Here is a 25095-nt window from a genome sequence, read left to right as displayed (position 1 = left end):
ATAATTTTTTAATAGTTACATGATATTCCAACCACTGGTTATATAACATTTAAACATTCCTTAAAACATTAGGTTTTTGACTTATGTTAATGGAGGTAAAAAGGGAAAAGCAAGATTTTTACAAAGAAAATAATTCCTACTGGCATTAATTTAAAAACACAGTAGAGGAAATTTTATTTCCTTATCGATGTCATTAATAACTAATGTCATTCATAGGAACCTAAAATTATGTTAAAAACTCCAGCCTGGAATATGCTGCTAACAAATAATGTTTTCTCATACTGAGAGTAACTATTGAAAATATCATGAAGGTAAAAGAATTACATTATTTGTGATCAGTTTGCCAGTTCAACTGCAGTTTTTCAATTAGGATACCCAATTAGAAGAATAGCTGCATTTCATGAGATAATTACCATTAGTGGAAATAAATAGCATGGCAATGATTCACTGGAATTTTAATTTCATATCATATTCTGGGACTCATTAAAGTAAAACAAACAACAACAACAATAAAAATCTTATTTTATTTCAAGTAGACATTTACTTTCTCAGAGATAATACCCCATGGGGTAAACAAGGATCCATTTACAACATTTTATCTTCATTTTAAAGAATGAGATCTAAAAACCAATTACTATCTCTATGATGATAAAATACAATGCTTCATTTGTTTGAAGACAGTTTACTCAGTTGCTCAGTCCTGGTGACTCATCTTAGACCCTGCTGCCAACATTAATAAAGCTAAAACAAGCCACTTCTGACTTCTAGGAGATAATGCCACTAAATAATGCCACTAAATAAGAGATGGAGGTTGGGAATCAATGAATAACAAGTGGGCAAGCAAATGCCCTGGAAAATAATTAACCAAGTGAATTCACTTTAGACAATGATTTTTTTAGAGAAAAAATCATTAAGATATTTAAACACTGACCTTAAATTCTTTTTAAAAATTATACTAAACAGTAAGTTCTATGTGATTCACTAAAAAATCAACATACAGAATGGATGACCGAACTTTAAAAATTTAAAATTTAAATTTCCTCTAACCTACATATATACAAAAATTATAATACAATGTTATATAAAGCTAGAATACATATCCTTTATTAGAAGAACTGTAACACTTCACTTATGAGATTATTTATCTGGCAATGCCAAGTATACAGAATATAGCAGACATGGCAAAAGCCTTTTAAATAACCAAAGAAAAGTCTCAGTATGTATATGCACAAAGGCTCTCTCCTGTTGCTGTTAAGAGGCCTTCTCTCTTACTAGATGATATCTTTTACTACAGTATAGATACGTACACCACTTTTAATTTTCTGATTTTCTAGTCCAGAGTTAATTTAGATAAGTGGAAGCAGAGCTTTAAGAAACAGCCATGAGAGCAACAACTAAAATATCAATGTGACTATGAGGAAGAAGAAACAAATAAGAACAAAAAAAATTTTTTTAATGGATGCTGATTACCTGCAAGAAATCCTGAAAGATATTTTATTCATTCAACAAATACTTATGTACCCATGATGTGACTCTCACCAATCTAGATGATTATCAAAATGCAGTTAATAAGGCAGAATTTTAAAACTTCTTATTCTTATGGAGCTAATGTGTTCAACCAGAAAGCTGACTGTTCTCATTCTGTGATTCAGAAAGCTGCCCAGTCACAATGCTACCAATGGGCAGAGGTGGGACTGACTTCAGATCTGACTGATTCCAAGTGATATTCTTAGAAATACATCTTCAAAGCACTTGATCACAGTTTAAAACTACATTTATTTGTGTAATTATGCCATTGATGTCATTTTCCCAACTAGATGCTATACCACACAGACAAAGATGCCTTCTGTTTTTGTTCCACATTGTATATCCCCTGTGCCCAGTCCAATGCCTGGCACACTGAAGTCACTCAGGCATTTGTGAACTATAAAGTGAATTCTTTTACTGATTTACAACTACTAATTTTAATAGCCTCTGAAGATATGGTCATAGTGATGAACCTGAGTTAACAAAACCAAAATGAATTAAGTTCAGTATCATCCAAGAAAGGCAATGTGTAGTAAATTTTATTCAAATCTTCCTAACTGGTTTATTTTAAAGTTCTAGAAGTTTTAACATATACTTTTTCCCCTCATACAACCATATACTATCTCCCAATATTTGGTGTGTTTACTCCAAGACATACATTTAACTCAGTTAATGATCTACTGAGCTACACTATACTATATTTTAATAGACCCAGCATATACTTTTTAAGATATAATTATGATTATAGAAATTGGTTACAGTAGAGACTGAATGACTGTCAAATGTTGGTTAGAACTTTATAGAACTTTTAGAACGGAGAGCCTATAAATATTTAGACACCATGACCTTTAAGAATATATAAAGCAAATATATATTATTTATCATAGTAAATTACCAAGTTTCCTGTTACTATTAAATATACCTTTTGCCTGTATCTATATTCTGCAATTTCTTTTTACTGCACTGCTATTATTAGGTCTGACATTTGTACTAATTTATACATTTCAGCTGATATGTATGTATCTCAAAACTCGTAACTGAATGAGCATTTTTTGGGTCCTAGAAGACAGTTAAAAATACACTATAGCTACTGGTCCTTTTCTTTAGCCATTCTCCATTTGATTTCCACAAGTATGTATGAACACTTTCATTAGAAAAGACAGAACAGACATCCCAGATTAAGACAGATTTGACAGATAAAAGAAGGGGTAAGGGTAATAAAATCAACAACTGGATAAGTCTTTATTGCCATATTTTAAGGTAACGTGTTGAGATTTAATTATCTTTGTTTTCCTTTCAACGAATATCACATTCCTACTTGTCTTAAAATTTTGATATTCTATGGTTATAGAATTACCATTCTAACAATATGGGACTAGTCGAATTTTGCTTACAGGATTTAGATGGATAATGTCATTTAAATATTTTTTTTCAAAAACTATGACAGCCATTATATTTCTCATTATCTTTTTTTAAGTATAAAATTTGTATCCTATTTTCTTAACCTTTTTACTGTGAAATATAAGATATCTATAGGTAAGTACATACAAAATTTATCTTATATTTAACTTGTAAATACAAAGCGACGCCTCACCTAGTCCTCTGCTGTCCCATAACCACTGTTCAGGAATATTACCAGTAACCAGGAAGCCTCTTCCCCCGTGTGGACCTCCTCTTCATATTTAACTCAGAATGACTGAAAGTTAAATCCATACTTTTTACTGGCCTCCTAAATAATTCAAGGACCTAAGAACAATTTAAACCCATTTACCTTCCTCCTGATCTACATGCTGTTGTTGCTATGAACTTCTTTTTAATCCCACTAAACATATTTTACTATTCTGTTTACATACACCCATATAGTTATTAACCATTTTATTCATTCTATATTCCTACTTTCATATCAAATTATCTATCCGGGATCACCACTTTCACTGCCTGAAGCATGGATCCTTTATGGTTATCATTAATTAAAGTCTAGTGACAAACTATTTCAGTTTTAATTTCTCCGAAAACATTTGTGTTTAACATTCACACTTGAAAGATATTTTCTCTGGGTACAGAGTTTCTAGATAGACCGTTATTTTCTTCTAACACACTGAAGATGGCATTTCACTGTTCTCCGGCTCCTGTTATTACTCTTAAGAAGTCAGCTGTCAATCGAACTATGACTTTAATTAGGATGTCTTCCTCCTCCCAGCCCCTCACTGTTGCTTTCAGATGTTCCATTTGTCTTTGTTTTTTTGCTTTTCAAATTTCCTCTACATTTCTAGGGGTAGTTGTTGTTGTTGTTGTTGTTGTTATTTACCTGCTCAGGGATCTGTGCTTGCCTTCCTGAATTTGGTGTCTTTCATCAGATCAGGTAATTTTTCAGCTGATATCTCTTCAAATATTGCTTCTGCTCCATTCTCTATCTCATCTTCCAAGTCTCCAGTTAAGTCTCACCTTAGACCTTTATGTTCTCCACATTTTTAAATGACTCTTCTGTATTTTCCATTGTTTTGTCTCTTTTCCTACATTCAGGAACTTTTCTTCTAATCTCTCTTCTATGTTACACATTCTTTCTTCAATTGTGTCCACGCTGTTGCCAAACTCACTTGCAGTTAATTTTTAATTTTACTAGTTTTAGAGGTTTTATTTGGACTTTTTTCAAATGTGCTATGCCACTTTTATAGTTTCTTCCCTGCAGATATCTTTAAGCCTATCTTTTATTTCTAAAATCAGAATAAGTATTATTTTTTAAATAATCAGTTTGATAATTCTAATATCTGAAAACTTTATAACCTGTTTTTGCTGTTATTTTCTCCTTATTCTCACTCTTATTGCTCTGTCTCCTCATGTTTGATTATATTGGACTGTATGCTGGTCATTGACCTTGAAAAATTATTCCCGAGAATCTCCTGAGGCTAAGAAAGAAGATGCCTTCCTCCAAAAAGAATCTGCTTTTGCCTCTGCTATCTGCCTTGTAATATTACCCATTCTAGAACCATTTTAAACTAGGGATTCTTGGAATGACTCACTAATGCAAATTTAGACTGAAAATCCATGTGAAAGTCCCCACCATGGTCAGACCATCTTAAAGATACGTTTGCTTTTTTCTTTTATCTTCTGCTCTGCTCAGCACCAAGGCAAATTCTCCCAAATGGTGCCCTAGGGGTTGGGAAGGGGAAACAGTTTTCCTTTTAATTTACATTTACTAGAAGGTTATAGCCCCTGGAGGAGGATTGTCCCAACTAAATATGGAGAGGATTTCATTTCATCTCCCAACCAACCATAGGCATGGCCCTGGGCTTTCCCTTTATCTCCCTCCACGAACTATTAAAACTTCACTTGATTTTCCTGGATTTGGCTTTGATTTCTCTCTTCCCCATGAAGCTATCAAAATCTTGACTTAATTTCATTAGAATTTGGCCTTAGACAAGAGGAGATCGCTGTGTTGTGCCTACTTTCCCGGGTCCCTATTTTTTCTCAGCTTTTGGCTTGGAAGTATCATTAACATCCGCTAATTTCTCATTTTGAAAATAAACAATAAGATATTCAACTTAGCAATTCCACTTCTGGGTATATATCCAAAAAATGAAAAGCAGAGACTCAACAGATATTTGTATACTCATGTTCAGAGCAGCATTATGCACAATAGTCAAAAGGCAGAAGCAACACAGATGTTCTTCCAAGGATCAATGGTTGAACAAAATGTGGTCTATTCATAAAATAGAATATTATTCAACCCGAAAATGGAAAGGAATATTCACATGCTAAAATATGAACGAAGCTTCACATTACATTATGGGAAATAAGCCAGTAGCTAAAGGACAAATACTGTATGATTTTACATACATGAGGTACCTAGAGTAGTCAAATTCATAGAGACACAAAGTAGAATGGTTATTGCCAAGGACTAGGAAGAAGGAAGAATGGGGAATTATTTCTTAATGGGAGTTTCAGTTTAGAAAAATGAAAACCTTTCTGGAGATGAATGATGGTGATCATTGCACAACAACATAAGTGTACTTAATGCCACTGTACTTAAAAATGGTTAAAATGGTAAATTTTATGTTCACGTACCAGAATTTTTTAAATTCTTATTCTAATGATGAATTTTTCTTACCTTTACATTTACTTAAATACATAGAATGAATAGTATTTATATGCTTAATACGGACACCTTCAGCAGGCGCATTGTGGTTAAGTGTCAGGCCTGAATAACGGTAGACAGACAAGCCCTTACTCTTGAAAAGCTTTGAGTCTGAAATATATTTTCTTTATATATAATTATAAGTGAAGGAAAAAATTACAATATATTGGAAAAAACAGCAAGATACAAGAAATAAAACTAGGCCTCATTTGGCTTTTTACTCCCAGGGTCAAGGCTCATAAATACATAAATTTCATATTGCTTCAATACAGATATCTTTAAATAAAGCTTTTTCATATATTATTACAATATAGAATTATATCTCCAGTTAATTTTCAAAAGCTATGGTAATATCCTCAAATGTGAGCAATGTAAAATAATGTTAAATTTATAAAATTTCACTACTATGCACTTATTTTATTAAAAAGTTCAATTAGAGAATACAGTACTTTTAAATTAAATTCTGAACTAGTTTTACCAATATCAATGAAGTACTTTTCAAAATATAGTTAAGAAGTTAAAAAAAAAAAGAAAAACTTTAGAAACCACACAACTTCCTTCTCCAAGGTGGGCTGTTCATGCTGCAATGAGAAGAGGAGGGAGGCGCAAAGGGAAGACGCACTGTTTTACTTGTCAATGTCCATCCAAACCTTTACCTAAGGCCTCCGGCTCCCTTCCCCACTCTTAACTTGACGACAGTCACTTTATAAGCAACTGCATCCACGCTCATCTTAATCTCTTTGATGCCACTCTCAAAGAACAAGTATTCTTCCTTCTGCCATAAGGTCTCTTTATAACTTCTCATCTCTAGCTCTTTCCCTTATTTTTATTTTAATGGAGATGCTTACATTCCTTCCATCTTAAAAACAAAAATACTTTACTTGATCTTCTACATCCATTTTACTATAGCCTTATAGTCAGCAGCCTCGAAAGTCGGCTTGACTCCTGTCAACTTCATCTCTATCTTCATCCATATTAATACACTTATTTCTCTCTCCATCATGCCACTACACTGCTCTTGCTAAGGTCTCAGTTTATAACTGACAAAACCAAGACACATTTTTATGTTTTATAGTATATATTGTCATAAAAAGAATTTTTAGAAAAATTTTAATGAGACCTAATTTCCAAATCTTTTGTTTCACGTAACAGTTTGCTGGTTACCTGATAACAAGGCATTTAAAAAGATAGGGAATGCAGTTAGCATTAACATATTGGCTAGGGGGAAAACCAGAGGAGAGAAGGAGCAATTAGGGGGATCGTTTTATAAACTATATAAATGTCTAACTAATGTACTGTATACTTGAAACTAATAAAAAAAAATCTTTTAAAAAAGTTATTACTTAGAGATAAATTATACATTTTAAACAATGTTTTAAATGTTCTAAATTTGCTCACCTTCTCTTTAAAGAAAAGTAGTATATTATATTTTCTAGCAAATGTTAGAAAATACAACAATCTTTCCTTCAAGGGAAATATAATATTTTGATAGTAATGTGAAAATAAATGGTTTTAAAAAGAAATTTGTTACATAAAAAGTATTTTGAAAAGATGCTTATTGTTGCCAAAATTAATTAGTAAAAATAATAAAATTAATTAAAATACATATCAGCAACTTCAAAAATCTGGAGAACTAATTTCTATCTGTTTTTAAATCTATCAAAAAAAGAATTTTAGTAGTAGTTACACTCATTACAAACTTTCAAAAATATACTTTCCAAGTAGTTTGTAGGAACAGCTACTTGACATCAGGAAAGATAGCAATTACTACTGGATCTCAACAAGAACCTTTAAACTATTAGACAAGGTCGAAAAAGTATGATTTAGTAAACATAGCCAATGTTACAATTCTTTCACTCGAATCTATGTATCTTTATATGATATCTTTTTCAACTATGACAGCTATGAAAACCAAATATTCAAAAAACTGCATGCAATTCCATTATTATTATATGATATTTTAAATAATTGCATGTTTCACTCACTAGACTGTGAGCTATTTAAAAGTGGAGACTGTCTTCTTCATCTTTGTATCCCTAGGACTTTGACTATATGGCATACAAATAGTTATGCAATGCGCTGTGAATGAATGACCAAAAATACAGGCAAGTACATTGAAATGAAAATATGTACATACACACAAACACACATATACCCAAGCATACGTGTAATAGTGTAATACCTGGTTAAGTTAACAAAATATTACCTAAAATGGGCTTAGCTTCAAATCACAACGCTCATACACCAATTTGATGGCATTTAATGGTTTAACTTATAATAATGACTTTCTTGATTAGGATATGTTGTCATAAATACAGGTATCATAGTTATCCTATATAACACATGAGCATCTTTACTTTCAAAATGAATCATCAGTGATACAAGAAATGAATATAAAGTCAACAAAAAATAAAACAAAACCAATAAAAGAACTGTTTCCAGAACAGAACAATGGATAAATAACCCAACACAAATAGAACTTTAAAAGCATTAAAAATTAGACTTTCAAAATAACAAATTAGAACTAAAAATCAAATAATAGCATTTTTATGTAAGAGTAGGTTTATATCAACTAATCTCATTAAGAATGTGATGGCTACTATGTGTAATTTTCACCATGGTATAAATTTTCTTTTTAAGCTATATTAAAAAAAATGTTCACCAAGCTATATATTTTCTTTACAAAATACATTTTAATTTTTTAAAATTAATAAATCATATAATTATTAATATCATTATTTCCCAATATTAAATTACACTTAATCCTCTATGGCAGTTAAAGCAAAGAAGCCCACATTACAATTTCATTGGAAAAAAATTAAGATGCATACACAAAATTATACTCTATTAACATCTTTAATTCTAATTGCATCTATGAAAAGAAAAATTCAAAGAGAAAAGCCAAGTAAAAGAGAATAAATGCTTTTCCCAAAAGAAGGATAAGGATTCACAGTAAGTATATATTTTTGCTGATATAGCAATAAATTGCTAATAGATTATAGGGATTATTATATTAATTGCATTCAGAAAAAAAATTATCTTATAAAAGCTGACATATAAAATGGCTGAGTAAAACTTAACAGGATTTTATAAATGATATTTATCAATCTTCTGTGCCCAACCTATAACTAGGGTTTTTTTTTTTCTTAAAATACATTCCAAAGGCAGTATGAAATTTAAGAACATATAATGTACAAAATGGAAGCTGTATTAAATAAAGCAGTAATTCTGTAGCAAATGATGTCACCGTTGTCTTTTTTTAGAAACATTATAAAACTTCCTGGAAAGCCATCTCCCTCACTCTAAGGTTTATAGTCACCTTAATTATGTATGTTTGATGTTATCTAAAAATGTATCCATGGTCTATTGACTGTACTCTAATAGTGGTAAAAAAGAAAAAAACAACTGAAATACTTAAAAGATAAAAACAAAATAAAAGTAAAAAAAAAGCAAGCCAAATTTACAAGCAAAACTATTCTATTGATACCTACCTCCTGGAAATTCCATTAGCCAGAGATTTATGGCTACAGGATTTGGAGGAGAGGGGTGATGAAGTTGGGGACAAGTTGAGAGGGGCAATCAAACTGTTGATTATCTCAGTCAGCTGCGCACTCTGCAAGAAAACAGTCAACCTTTTACTACTGCAAAGCAACACATGTGAGTTAGGTCTTTAGTGCCTATTAAATGTTTGCCTTCTCATGAAATAAGTAAATGTTTTTATTTTTAGTAAATATTTTAATCTATAAAAATGATTTTTACAGCTGATTTTCCATTTATTATAAGTAAATCTACATTTTAAAGTACTCCTTTTCCATATCTTTTTTTGTTTCAGTTCCTTTATCTAATCATCCTAACCTCTAAAACATCTGAACTCAGCTAATAGTATCTACTATTATATATATTTCCTTTGAGGCAGCCAAATTAATAGTAACAAAATCATAGCTATAATTTATTAAGTGTGTACTATGTGCCAGGCACTATACTAGGCACTAGAATATTTCTCAGTTTTACGACGAACCTGTAAAGTAGATAATATTAGAACCACTGACATTACTATATGTAAGATCAATTTACAGATGAGGAAATCGAAGCAAAGAAAGATTAAGCAGCCTGATTAAGGATTGTAAAGTTGCTAACAATGGAGCTAAGGTTCAAACTCAGGCTTGAAGCCTATGCCACACAGTTTCTCAACTTTTTCCTAATTCAAAAATGTCAGGTTTTTTTTGTTTTTTTTTTTTAGGGATCCAACATTTTCATTGGCTCTTTTCTCAAACTTAAATATATGTAATATTTCTGTAAGGTATAATAATTAAGTTATTCTCAAAACAACCAACTACAACAATTGTAATAAACATAGGTTACAACAATGGAAATAGTACATTTCTACAAAAGAATGACAACTATTTTCATTACATATGTAATCTGTGTTCATTATATAAAAAAGAGAAAATATAGAGATGTTTAAAAAGGAAAAGAGGATCACCTGTAATAATATTTCACAGAAAAAACCACTGCTAATATCTTGGTATATATTCATCTCTCTAGACTAAGTTTTTTGAGTATATGTAAACATGAGAGTATGTGTGTGTATACATATACACACACACACATATGTGTGCACGCACATGCACACACACCCAACCACATACACCATTTAAATTAAATCACGCCATAACAATTTTCTAAAACCTGGTTTCCTCACCTAAAACAGTGTGACTACATTTTTTTTAATGTATAGATTTATTTCACTATTTTTATTAACTGCAATACATTCTATTATAAAACCGAGGGTTATATGAAGTTATCTTGAAACTCTTCATTTGTATGAAATTAATAATATGCTATTAAAAATAATGAGACAAAATATGATGGAACTAAACCTAATATTTGAATTCTTCAAAAAATCTTTTACGATAAAGAACCTAAAATGTTTTCACTATTTTCAATGACCAATACAAATTGATTCTTTATCTACTTATCAAGCATTTATTAGTTTATTCATGCAAATAAATTTATAGAGTATCTCATATTTTCCAATCTGAAGCACTGATATACTCTTATTATTTCACCTTCAAAAACATCATCTAAAATATTCTAGGCCACTGGAAGTTGCTGGTCAGGTATGTCTGAATAATTGACCCAGAGGTATAACATTACAACCAATCCATAGTTTTACCCTAATGACCACCCTACTCATATACCATATTTAGAATAGGAAATTCATAGTAAAAATTAGAGTAAAAGTAAAATTAAGAGAGGCATAATTTGAACTCTGAAAACAAAAATGAATCAACTTTAAAAGTCAAAACACTAGCTGTTGATAACAAGGCTTCTAATGTAAATACCCCAGCATGAAAAAATTTTTAAATTATTTATAGTCAACTTTCAATTTATGAACAAAATATGTTATCTAAAAATACAAGTATGCATTAATACTGTGAATCAATAAGTTATCTTTGAAAACTGATGTCAGACTACATATTTTAACTGCCAACTCTTTAGAGCTTTTGAGATACATAAATAAATTTTGTTACCTGGTAAGCAAAACATTCCACTAAAGAAATTAATTTAATCAAGTTGGAGGATTACTGATTTATATTCAAGTTCCAATATGGTCAGTGAACAATGAACAGTATATCATCTTAATAAAAATCTGTGTAATATCAGGCTTGCCACCCTTGCCACTTAACTCACCTCTAGGCCATCTTCCTTAGTATTTGAAAACAATTTTTAAGAAATTGGTCTATAAAAACATTATTAGCATATGTCTAAAGAGCAAATAACCAGTTCATAGGCAATTGATTAATGACCTCTATAAATGATTGCTGCAGCCCCTTTCTTCCTCTGCTCTCCCCATGTCTAAAGCCATTACCACTACTCTCACAACTACTGCATCCCTTCCGTACCAAAGCCTCTAGCACTCTTGTCAACAATGGGACCTAAAATAAACATGATACACAGGGCCAACTTCATGGGAGAGCAATCTGTGCAGTTGCACAGGGCTGCACTCAGAAGGGTCCTATACTTGGTTAATGATCTGCTATTTACCAACTTAAAACTCTTAGAAATTGTTTTCAACAAAAGGCTATCCAATTTCATGTTGCAGATGGTCCTGCAAATTAGCCAGTTCTCATATTAAATCTGGTCCACTCAAACAAATTGGTGCTAGCAAGGAGAAAGAAAAAAAAAATAAATCTCTTTCCAAGGAATAAATAGTGACCTACAGATAAAAAAGTAGAAGATCTGACTGACCAAACAAATACATTGTTCTGGAGTGTGAAATAAGTCAAATTGAAAGAAGATCGATCCTACGGGATGAAGAGAGGGAAAACAAAGAAGTGGGAATATAACCAATACTAATTTAAAACACCACTTATATGGTAAAGGGCATTCCAATTTAACGTGACGATTACAAAATAACTTACTAAATTATAAAATATTCATAAAAGTAATTTGATTATGCATTCTAATTAAGGAAAACTAGGCAATTGTAAATTTAACAAATATGGGGTGAGAGATGATATACCATATTCTGACTCACCAGGAATAAGATAATAGTAAACTGGTACTAAATTATTTCACAATGTATGTCAGAAAGACCCAGAAAAATGAAGTGTGGGCAGGTGTGAATCCATATTACCCAGTGGAAAAATGTAATCATGCAGCTGAGCTCCCCACCAGGTACACGCTACCAAATTCAGTCTGATTGCAAGGTAACGAAACCCTAGAACACCATGTTTGTTAAAGAGTCACCTAAGTCTAAATCGAAATAAATGGTTTGATTTCAAAGGATATAAGATAGAAAAATTAAACTTCTGGAATCACCTATAATAGGATTTAATACCAGGAAAGGCTTTGGAATCAAAGTAATTTATTAGGAACTTCTTTAACTTTCTATTTACATGATCATTTTTTAATGATAAAACCCTTATTCCAATATTATCTTTCACTAAAAATCTCTACGACTAAATTAATCGACCATTCAGATCTATTAAGTTATACCAGTGTTCTTTCCTGTAAAAAAAAAAAAAAGTCCAATAATGAACAATTTTGTTAGAAGATTTTTCAAACAGTACAATAAATGAATCATCATCCTATGGCTATGTACTAACACTTTACATATTATATTTAAATAATTTTATATATCAATATAATAGGAGACCAGTCATATACTACATATTTTACTTGTATTTAATGTCAAATTGCCAACTTTAATAACTCATACTCCAAACAGAAGCATACATTTATTTGAATAGTTTAAAAAATCAATTAAAAGTTATTTCATGTGATTCACACATTACTCTTACTTCTCATTACCTGTTTTTCTATGTTACGAAGAAGTAGTGTAGGGCTACTTGGTGACATTTCAAAATCTTGTTCTGGTAAAGGATCTTGACTCTCTTGGGGAATCTGAGGATTACTTGTAGTGTTTAATGAAGTTGCTTGGTCTGCAAATTTTATTTGTTTTTTCAAAATGTCTTTTGGAAGTTGACATTCTTCTAGGATCACTATCCCCTAGGCAAACAGCAATAAAAGAGTTGAAATGAAAACAAAACAAATTTACTGCTAAATCAACCTTAATGTTACAGTGCACTTGAAACCATGCTTCTTACTATCCCTTGGAAATCAGAAAATACACACTTGAAAGTACAGTTTAACTTTGTAAAAAACCAGCTGATTTAAAACATGTGCAGCTAAAATAACAGTAAAATATTGTCATAAATTATATACATGTGGTTATTTTTCTTCTTATTGGTTTTAGTTATTAGCATTAAAACACGCTATATTAAAATAAAGTTAAAGGTTTATATGCAGAACATGAACATTTCAGACTGAAATTTAGAATATTTTTTGATATAATTTTCTGATATTTTGGTCACTAGCATTTCCATTTGAGTTTCTTATTTGAACACTCCCAATTTCGTAAATTAAAATACAAATCTTACAAACATCCAAACAACAATCTAACTCCTTTCAGAGCCGCAGTAAGGAGCCCCAAACCTGTTGCTGCCAGCCAGCAACCATGGGCAGGCACGCACCAATGAGAGAAAATACTCTAGGCCAATCAAAGCTCTTGTTGCCTATAGGGCAGATGAGTTAATAATAAAGACACGTTTTCAACTTTGATGGGGTATTTTCTGAAATGTGAGTAACTGGAGGAATAAGTGCAGATCTAGCTGCCTCTGAACAACCTGCCACACACACGTTTTTTCCTCAACGAGCTTGCTAAACTTTCTCCCACATTCCCCACCTTCTTCACTTCAACCGTTCCCACTCTTAGGTCTCTCAGAGACAATGGAGACAGGAGAGAAAGGAGAAGAAGGCGTACACAGATGTGATCTTCATGATTGCACAGTCAGTTGTCACCATAAAACTTCCGCCCTTCCTACCTCTTCCACTACAGGTCCCCCAGCAAAGAATAATATTAATATATAATATATATGTAGGTGCAGATTTTTTTAAAGTGCCAATAAGCCCCTATAGACTGGTTTAAATGGTATTAAATGCCCAACGTAGCTAAAATATATTCTTGTAATTTAAAAAAAAAAAAACAGCCTAAAACATTAAGGTAAGTTTACAGTATTTCAAGATGGAACAAATTAAATGACTGCTGTGGGTCAGCTTATATCATGTATCAGTGCTGTTTACAGGATGGAAACTGCCTATAGATTCTAACATGCTAGATATGAGCAGTTTTAGTCCACACTATAATTTAGAGAATATATTACTTTTAAATGAACATGTTCAGTTATGGTGTTAAACATACATTTTATTATTTTATAGTAATATATTACCACTGATGATTGGTAAGAGTAACAAATAAATTATTAATTATTTTTTTACCTATACTTAAAAAAATGCTAGTAACTTTACAAAAGGAAAGGTATCCAATTTTTGATCATATCTCAATGACTACATTCCTAGTACATACAAATATGGCCATCAAAAAATCTGTAGAAATATATTTAAATTTCTGTTTATTCGATATTTAAAAAATTAAATTATACTTGATAAATTCAGCATCATCAATCTTGAAAACTCTTGAAAGTATCTGAAATGTCCACTCAAAATCTTTACAAGTCTCTCACTAGGTTTTTCACAAGTACCTCATGTAAAAGAAATTCACATTTTCACCATATCAACTTAAATGTAATTATCTTTGGTTTGATTACAGTTTATATTATGGGCCAGACTGCTGTGAACTAGACTGATTTCATAACTCCTACTTATAATATTGTTTCTATGGAAAAATTGCTTCTGAATTTCAAAAGCCCAATTTCTAAACCTTAAGAATATTACCATTTTTGAGTAGGGGCCTACTATAATTGCTTTAATGAAGAACTGCCTCCTTAAAATTTAACAGGGGAAACATTCATAGTCAACTTTATAATCTATTTCCCCTTAAACTGTTGCCCTAGACAAAACTCTCATAGTGAGAAAAAAGGACCATGATTTTTCCCTGCCATGAATCATCATAATGCACTCTTTGAATACCATACAAATTTGTTTGTCAATAAAGCTGAATAAAAAAAAAAATCAGAAATAGTCTAGCGATAGATAAAACAAGGTAAATAACAAAGACAGGAAAATTCTTTAAAAAGATAAACTGTGATGACTGAGACAAGTGAAAACTAGCAAAGATGAAAGCAAATCAACTGCTCCAAAGAAGATAACTGTTTCTGGTGTTTACACTAGCGATCTCCACCCCAACTCCAAGGGTCCTCACAGAGGAGACATAGTGTGAAAAAATAAACAACTGCCACAGCAACATTTTATAAACTATATAAAGTCACCAAGGCTAATTTTAAGCAAAAGTAGAAATGAAAATTTTAAAACACACAAAATATACTGTTTATTTTTTCAAAAAGTACAATTTAAAATAGGGAAGACCCTATTATAGGATAACAAGAAAAACCCAAAAGAGACCATTTAAGCTAGCCAGCCTCTCAACCAAGAATAAGTATTTAAAAATTTTTCCAGAGAGTGAGAAGCTGTTGTCTTAGTGAAAAACTAAAGCAGCGAAAAGGAAAAATATGAGAATTGTAATGTGTTAACAAAGCTGCTCCAAAAACTAGGAAGAGGTGTTGTTAATATCTGCTTTTTTCTCCTCCCCAAAAATTTAAGCAAAATTTAGGCTATCTAGAGTGTGTCAAAGAAGGAGCAAAACACAGCTTAAAGAACTAAAACTTGTAGGTCTACTCAGTCACAAACTGGCACTTACTGAAATAGGATATTTACAAAAAAAGCGAGCTCAATCTCTTCCCTTCCCTCTTATCTCTAATTTAACCAATCAAAAGGCTTTGTTACTCTTTCCTTTCAAGATCTACTAAATAAAAGTTCTGTCTCACTCAAGATAACTACTCTTCTTATAATAACTCTAGAAGCTATAAGATCAAAGAAAGTGCTTTTTCCCTATTCAGGATAATAGCACAACTAAATTATGCATAAATAAACAATTAAACATCTTAATTTCTAAGAAATATAAGGAGAAACTACCAAAATAAATATTGTCTCTTGATAGCATAATTGTAATGTCATTTTCCATAAAATAAATATAATGTAATTTTTAAGGGAACAAAGGGCCAGATAGACATCTAGCCTGAACCAAGAAAAAAATAAGGCCATATAAATTATTACTAGGCAGTTTATATTTCTTTACTTAAAATAATTTATTCTAATAAACACAAACATATAATCAAACTTTTTAAAAAGCTGAACAACAATTATGTAACACTGTTTAGAACACACAGAATATTAAAATAACTTACTGAGTCAAAGCGATATGAACCAGACTGTCTAGATTCAAACATAAAACTTAGTTACCAATTTAACTTAGGAACCCACTTTATTGGAAATTTCCAAATTGTTTTAAACCTGACTTGTTCTTAGAACTCTTTTTGCCATAAAAATGCTTATGATATCTTTTAAAGAAAGTGATCAAAAAGGAGAAATTATTTGGTGATCTTGAAAGGACTGGAAATCACTACAACTGAATGCCCAAGTGAAGACAGTAAAAATGAAAAACAGTAACTACAATAATTTTACAGGAAACTTCCATCAGGAAACTGTCCTTGAAAATATGCCCCTCAAATCCAACAGACAGAACCAGTAAGCCTAAGGTTTTATTTCTATCTTCCTATCCACCTTCCTACAAACATCATCACCAAATTCAACACACCTTAGAGGACAGCAGGCATCAAGATAAAAGGAATCTAAGTCCCTGAATAACCCTGTACAACCAAGTTGCCCCACCAGCCTGAACGCCCTCACTCACTTTTGAAGCATTGTGCATCTTTATAAATTCATTATATTTGGGAAACTTTGTAACAGCAGCTTAGTAAGAATAGTAAGCACATTTTTCAATAAAACCTGTTAGAAATGTAATTATTGACTGTAAAAAAAAATAAGCAGATTGGAGTAGATATATTCAATGAGTAGTTAAATAGAATTAAGGTCCATGCTTTAAGTAAAAAAAAAAAAAAGTATAAAAATACTGAACACTCTTAGTCATTGTAAGAATTATTTGTAGTTAAGGAGGTATATTAAAAATTAGGAGTAATTACAAAGAATAAAACTATAATGCATAGTTTCCAAACCAGCACAGGAAAAGAAAGGAAGCAAGCAAATTATACCAACCCAACAAAAGAGAGGTGAAAAACAAGACACAAATCCAGAGAAGAGAAATAAGGGCACATAAATGAAAACTAATTTGAGTGGATGTTTTTAAACTATATGCTTTATAAGCTATATATAGCTACATATGTAGCTTATAAAAGAAACAGCTGGGATAAAAAATTTGTATCTACCGAACAGTACTACTTCAAAATATAAGAAGCAAAACCAGAATTACCAGGAGAAACTGAAAAATTCACAATGATGAGAGGATATTTTAAACAAATCTATATCAGAAACCGAAAGATAGATTTTTAAAGGTATAGAAGATATATGCAACAGAGTCGACCAGTTTAACAAAAAGAGAATTCTATAATCAACAAATAAAGAATATTCATTCTTTTCCATTATACATTGAGCATTTACATAATTTGATTAGCAGTATGTTACAAAAAAATGAAATCTATACAAGCTAATTAGTTCAGACTACGATATACTTAAATAATAAATCACCAAAAAACAAACAAACCATAAAAGCCAAAGGTTTCATGAGTTCAGAAATATAAAGATGCACTATTAAATAAATCTTGGGGGGGGGGAAGTCAATCACATTTGAAATAAAAAATATTAAGAACAGAACAACAATGAAAGAATTAAATATATATTATACATTCAAAGCGATACTAGTATGAACCCAAAATAAGAGTTATAAAGTCAAGAAAATAAAACAGCAACAACATAGTAAACCCAATGAAAATAAAACAAAAAAATAAAAGATAAAAAACTAATAAATTAGAAAACACAGAGATAAAGGAAGATCAATAAAACCAAAAATTTATTCTAGGATCAAAAGACACAAATTTCTAAAAAAATTTGAAAACGATATAGGGGGACTTTTGTATTAAGAGCAAACTTATCATAGAGCTGTATAATCAAGATAGATTAGTAAGTCCAGTAACAGATTCATACACATATGGAAAACTCAAAATGTGACAAAACAGTTAAAACTAGAAGGTGAAGATGAACTACTCTAATTTATAAAAAGATTCTCGGCTGACTATCCACATGAAAAAGAGAAAGTTAGGCCACTACCCTCAAAACAAATATAAAATTAATATTAGGGATAGGATTTCCTAAATAAGACGCAGAGAGACACAACCCATAAAGGAAAACATTGATTCATACGATTACACTGAAGTTAAACTCTCTGTTCAAAAACAGGTACACTGAAAACATGAAAAATCAAGGTACAACCTGAGAGATCTGTAATAGTTACAACTGTCCAAGAATAGTATCCAAACTCACAAACACATAAACCCAAAAAGACTAAAAAAAGATAAGTTAGCTCTTAGACAACAACAACAACAAAAAGATAATTACACTGAGGCCCAATCTCACAACATTCTGTAAGAAATTAAAACAGCAATAAAATAATATTTCATACCCATTAGGTCAAAAAGTATAAAATGTTGGCAAGAATGTGGAGAAACAGGAGCTCTTATGCACGTGGCCAGTGGGACTACTTATTATCCAATCACATCGATGAGTATGAGAAAGCTGAAGCCATGCCTAAGATCCAGCACTTCTGCTTTTAGATATATAGCCAAGAAAAGCTCTCCATAGGCTCACAAGAAAACACATAAAAGTTAGTCATTATAGTACTGTTTTTACTGGCGTAAAAATTGAAAAATGTCATCAAAAGAACAGAAGAGATAAGCCTTCCATTGTATTCATACAAGTCCATTCCTTCATACAATTAAATAACATACTGGGAAGTATAAAAATACATAAATATTATGCTGAGCAAAAACAAGCAAGTTGCAAAAGTTTGCAATATGTATCATTTATATACACTTTTAAAGCATGGAAAATAAATATATGTAGATACAGATAGAAATTTATGTGCCGATAGTATAAAAGCATACACAAAAAATAATAAATATCAAAAAATGTTAGAATCAGAATAGTGGCTACAGTGGCATAGCGAAAGAGACCGGGATTGGGAAAAGCTACATAAGTACTTTAACTGTACAGGTAATGCTTTATTAGTCTAGAAACTTAAACCCGTACTAGCAAATTTAACATTTGATAAATTTGGGGGTGTGTACATAGGTGTTCATCATATTGCTTTCTGGAACTTTGACTGTTTATAATTTTTTAAAAACCAAAACAAACAGAAACTCTCTAAGGAGATTCCAGTAAGATACACACTCAGAATTTCTTATGTTTGTTAAAGTAAATGCCAACAAAGTAGTTTAACACCAAAAAAATGTGTATCATTTCTATTAACTAGAATCCAAAAAAGTTCTGAACTGCTTAAGTATAAAATGATCATAACTACAAATTCATTACAAAGATAGCTTCAATTTAGAGCAATACATAAAAAATTTTAACATTACATTTTTGCAAAGTCTGTAACAACTATTTTGTGTGGAGAGATGAGGAAAAACTAAAACAGTATTTTTTTAAGAAATAAGAAAATACCTTGGAGGCACGAATCTGCCTATGAACATCCGTTAGTTGCTGGATTTTGTATTCCAGCTCTGAAATCTGGGCTTGAAGCCACGTCCATCGGCTGCCAACTCTTGCTCTGTCTAAAAGCCACTTCCATTCAGTACTACAGTTACTGTGAACAAGACATACACTGTTAGTCAAAGCACAAAGGCAATCAAGTTTTCACAGAGACTGCTTAATAACTTCCTTGACTCCTGTCATCCAATCCCAATTTCCTTTCCAAAACATCTAATTACATGATATGAGAATGGCATATCAACTTCTTATCAAATAAATAGATTTAATTTTATCTTTCCCACAAACACCTGTTTTTTTCAGTATTACTTATCCAGCAGTAGGATAATCTCTTTTGCTACTTAATACTTTATCGATGCTGAAGGGCTGAAATAGGAGTGGGCCAGCGAAGAAAAGAAAACAAGAATAACAATACTAACACCTTGTAAAAACTGTTACATGAGGCTTTTATATGCAAGCAGATGTCAAGTATGAGACAAGTCATTTGAACTGTGCCAGATCTAAATCCATGTAGCAAACTATAACTACTCAATTTTATTATAAATTCCATTTGCTAAAACAGAAATCACTATTAAATACTTGAAATCAATTTAAAGAAACTGTCAAAATTATCAGAAATATGACTGCTCTGCTACATTTCAAATAAGCATGCCAAATACATAGGTCTTGACATGTTTATTAAAATAAATGGCTTGTTAAAAACCTGATTCACAGGCCAGAGATGATCAATAATTTATATAAAGCCTTTTTCAAGCATATTTAAAAATAAGGGTTGAACACTACCCAGCTCTATTTTGGCAAGGACACTACTCTAATCCAGTATGTAAGATTACGAATTAATTACTTTATGAAAATATTCCAACCACTCCACCTAGAAAACAATTTTTCATGTGTGTGTACACGTGTACATGTGTTTGCAATAATTAATTAGGAATTTCAGAGTGCCAAAGAAGAACATGACAGAGATTGAAGGTACAATTGAAGGGCAATAACTAGTTAGTGGCAAAATATAACCTTTATGATAAATTTGTCTAAAAACTGCATTTATTGTCAAAACCCATAGAATGTATAAGACCAAAAGCAGAATCCTAATGTAAACTATGGACTTCGGGTGACAATGATGTATCAATGTAAGTTCACAGAATGTAACAAATGCACCAGTCTGGTGCAGTGCCGTGATAGCAGGGGAGGTTATATTTGTGTGGGTACAGGGGGTATATGTGAACTCGGTATTTTCTGTTCAATTTTGCTATAAACCTAAAACGACTCTAAAAAATAAAGTTTATTAATTTTTAAAAAACACATTTAATCATAATAGAATATCTTTCATATAAACGTTAGCCAGAGAAAACATTTATTCTAAAAGATCATTTGTCAGAGAAACAATATAATTATTGTAACTTAACTTTATAGAATTTATCCATTATAACAGGATTTTACATTATATCAATGGTCCCAAAAGGTTACTTTTTTAAAGGTTCTAATTACAACAATGTGATTGAGGAGACCTTCATATTAATTAGGACTTCTCTTGGTATTATTATTTATTCAGTTTATAGTCATTATTGTGATTTTTAAATTTGACTCTTTTAAATCAAGATTTTATAACTATAGATTAAGTAAAAGAGAATGCCTATTCAAAAAACACTATTAATAAATAATATTCATAACACTAACTGCCAGTCATGAAATTAGTCAAGAAGGTAAAGGCCAGATCATGCAGTAGTTGTACTGGCAAAATGCCAGATTTATGCAAAAAGGGAGTTATCAGCAGGATAGTAACAAAAACATCTTTCTGAGTACTCTGGCTATGAGGTAAAGCAAGCACTGAAGTGTGACATGAGAGGAAATCAGGAAACCAACTAGGATGCAACTATAATAACGTAGGTATGGCACAGATAGTTGTGATCTCCAAATATTTCACATGCTGTCCTATATTTCCCAGCCTTCTCTGCACTTAGGTTGGAGCCATGTAACTAGTTCTGACCAATGGGCTATAAGTGAAAGTGACCTTGTCATTTCTAGTCCACGTGACAACCTTCAAAGCCACTAGTGCAGATAACGTAGCTTTAAGAGGGAGGAAGATCACTGGAATTTATGTAAACCATCACGAACCTTTGCTGAGGTAAACTACTGAGATTAGGAGGTTAACTTATAACTCTAAACATAGCCTATTCTCACTAAAACACTGCATACAAGATGAAAATGGATTACACTGGAAAAGAGGAAGGAGATGAAAGAAGAGATGAAGATAGGATGGGTTCAAGGTTCACTTTAAAGTTGGCAGGGCTTGTAGAAGTATGATATGGTAGTAAGCATGGGGAAATCAAAGATGATCTTAAACATTTTCATTAAATTTTGTTCCAGTTGGAAAATTTCCGTATGACATATAATTTTGCTTGGCTATCAAACTGATATTTAACTAATGGTCAAATAAAATAAAGAAAAAAATTTTCATGGAGTTCATGTTATTGTACTACTGTAAAAATATTGATATTCAAATTAACTTTACAAAAATCATTTTTATGTTCATATACTACATTAAAATTATACTAACATAGAAAAATAGCAGTACAAGAATTAAACAAGTAAACTAAATAATGCTTTCTGATATGTGAAATAAATTTTCAGTAAAGGATACATTATCCTATGTTTTAATAGGCATGAATAAAATCCATTTGCTATAATTAAAAGTAGCAAACAAGCTTTTCCACCAAAAATGTTCCCTTGCTTGAAAACATGTTTTTCTCAAAAATAATTAACACTGTAAACATGTTATAGATCAGCAATGTGGCTATTGCACTTAAAGGAGATTAATACCTATTGTACCTTCAAGTCAAAACAGGTTTTATGTAAACAACTTATATAACCAATGATGCAATGGCTTACATAATTTAGAGCATAACCAATGAGAACATAGCTGATGCAACAACAAACAAATAAGAATGAGGCATACCCAGAGTGTCCAGACTTCCCAATTAGTAAGTATATAAGACTGTCCTGCCAGACCACTAAGAACACTGACTCCCTGCATCTCTCTGGTGTGTTTAACGGATCACAGACCACCACATGCTGGCCATAAGGAGAGGGACCCCTCCATCCAGTGAAGATCAAGGCAAAGACATCAGTGAGTAGAGACCACCTGGGCAGTGAGACTAATTAGTCTGCAGAACAGCAGCACATGCCTTCAATCCCCAATCTTGCTTCTCTGCAGTCACCAATTAACTTGCTGAAGGAAATAAATACAAGCTGTTTAAACCAAATTGTTCTGAGTACAATTTCTCTTGGTACCATCTTCTTGTCGTCATGAACCTACTACATCCCTGTTTTGATCTTCAAGTGTAGTTCCTTAGAATAAGACAGTTTTCTAATATTACGTAAATTACCAAGACTTAAAGAGGAACTGATATAAATTAATTTTGCCTTTAGCAAAAGTTTTAGCTCACTAGTAACAATGAATTCACCATGATTAAAAAATCAAAAATGATGATCCAGTTGTGGAAAATGACAATCCCAAAAATCATAAAGACTATCCCGGAAAAATACATTAAATTAGGTCAACTTTCTCTTTTGCTATCTGCTCACCTAGGAAGAGTTTACCTTCCCTGGAATTTGATTCTTTAGACAGCGGATTGGCAAACTTTTCCTTTAAAAAGGCAGACAGTAAATATTCTAGGCTTTGTGGGCCACATGATCTCTTTAATAACTACTCAGATGTGCCCTTATTGCATGAGAGCAGCCATAGATGATGCATAAATGAATGGGTGTGACTGCATTTAAATACAACTGTTTTACAAAAACAATTAATGGGGCCACGTTCCCCTTGCCACACTCTGTTCTGTTCGCTGTACTCACCTCCATACCCACCATGGCCTCCATTCAGCAGCTGGTAGAAAAATAGCGCTTAGAGGAAAGCAAAAGCTTTGATGAGTACATAAGGGAAGTAGAAGGAAAGGTTGTATGAAAATGGGTACCATGGCCAAACCAGACTGCATCATCACTTCAGACAGAAAAAAAAAAAATCATCATAAAAATGGAGAGCACACTGAAAACAAATGTTCCTGTAATCTGGAAAAGAAGTTTAAAGAAACTACAGCTGATGGCAGAAAAATTCAGACATTCTGCAACTTTACGACTCATTGGTTCAATACCAGGAATGAGATGGGAAGAAAAGTACGATAACAAGAAAATTGGAAGATGGGAAATAAGTGGTGGAATGAATCATGAACAATATCACCTGTACTTGGGTCTATGAAAAAATTGAATAAAAATTCCACCATCCTTTTGGACAGGCATTAGCTGCAAAGATAAACAAGCTCATGTCAATGAGCAAATCTCTCATTGCTTTTTTTTCTTTACTGTATTCAATTATCAGAAACGTTTTTCATGCAATATTTCTGAGTGTTGGTTTAATTAGTATTAGTTAGTAAACAAATGTGTTTACGCTTAAAAAAAAAAAAAACAAAAAAAAACTCAATGGGCCAGACTTGATCTCTGGGCAATAGTTTTGCAGTCCCTGATGTAGAGCATGTTTTCATACGCCTCTCATGCTTCCCAAGAGATTATGACTTCATTTGACAAAGTGCTCAAATCTTTCGCTCACATTTATCTTCTTCTAAGACCTGTGTCAGACTATATGCATTAGAAATACATATAGCGCCCATTCTGCAGCTTGTTTTTCATTTTCCTAATGGTGTCTTTTGAGCAGCAAATGATTCTACTTTTGGTGAAGCCCAATTTATCAAACTGTCCTTTTATGAATAGGTTTTTCTTATGTTCTAAGAAATCTTTGCCTAACAGTCATAAAGACATTCATGTTTCTAAGATTTTAGAGTTTTAGCTTTTAGATCTATAATCTAATTCAAATTTATTTGTGTATTGTATGAGGTAAGGGTTGAGATTCTTTCTACAGGATAGTTTCGGAACCATTTGTTGAAATATTCCATTATCCTTTAATAGGAAAAAAAAAAACTATTCTTAATGAAGACTGGCTATGAACACTACATGTATTTTATATATAATATATAACACACCACACACACACACACACACACCCCTTAGGATATTATCTATCTCAACACCTTAACATCATGCTATTATTGTACTTTAATCCTTAAAATACAGTAGTATAAATTATCCAACTGTGTTCTTTCTCAATATTGTTTTGACTATTCTAAATTTGAGAATCAGCTTGTCAATCCCCACATGGGGGGAAAAAAAAAACCTCATAGCATTTTCATTAGGATTGCCTTGAATCTACATATCCACTGGTGGATAACACTGAATCTTCC

The 25095-nt window shown here is 31.8% G+C and overlaps 1 protein-coding gene and 1 pseudogene across 11 annotated transcripts in view; one reads left to right on the top strand and one right to left on the bottom strand.

Moving 5' to 3' along the window:
* KANSL1L (KAT8 regulatory NSL complex subunit 1 like) overlaps positions 1-25095 on the bottom strand; it is a 100883-nt gene that overhangs the window by 43477 nt on the left and 32311 nt on the right. For all 11 annotated transcript variants that reach the window (XM_016158591.2, XM_016158593.2, XM_016158594.2 and 8 more), the window contains 3 exons: positions 19760-19901; positions 12980-13177; positions 9154-9275 (listed from right to left, as the gene is read on the bottom strand). In XM_016158591.2, coding sequence (XP_016014077.2) covers positions 9154-9275; positions 12980-13177; positions 19760-19901 — 462 coding nt within the window. The remainder of the gene's footprint in view (positions 1-9153; positions 9276-12979; positions 13178-19759; positions 19902-25095) is intronic.
* On the top strand, positions 23450-24140 carry LOC107517634 (annotated as a pseudogene).

The sequence above is a fragment of the Rousettus aegyptiacus genome, unplaced genomic scaffold (assembly GCF_014176215.1).
Source record: "Rousettus aegyptiacus isolate mRouAeg1 unplaced genomic scaffold, mRouAeg1.p scaffold_m13_p_2, whole genome shotgun sequence".
NCBI lineage: Eukaryota > Metazoa > Chordata > Mammalia > Chiroptera > Pteropodidae > Rousettus > Rousettus aegyptiacus.
The sequence above is the reverse complement of the archived record's forward strand: the minus strand, read 5'-3'. Positions and strand labels throughout refer to the sequence as shown.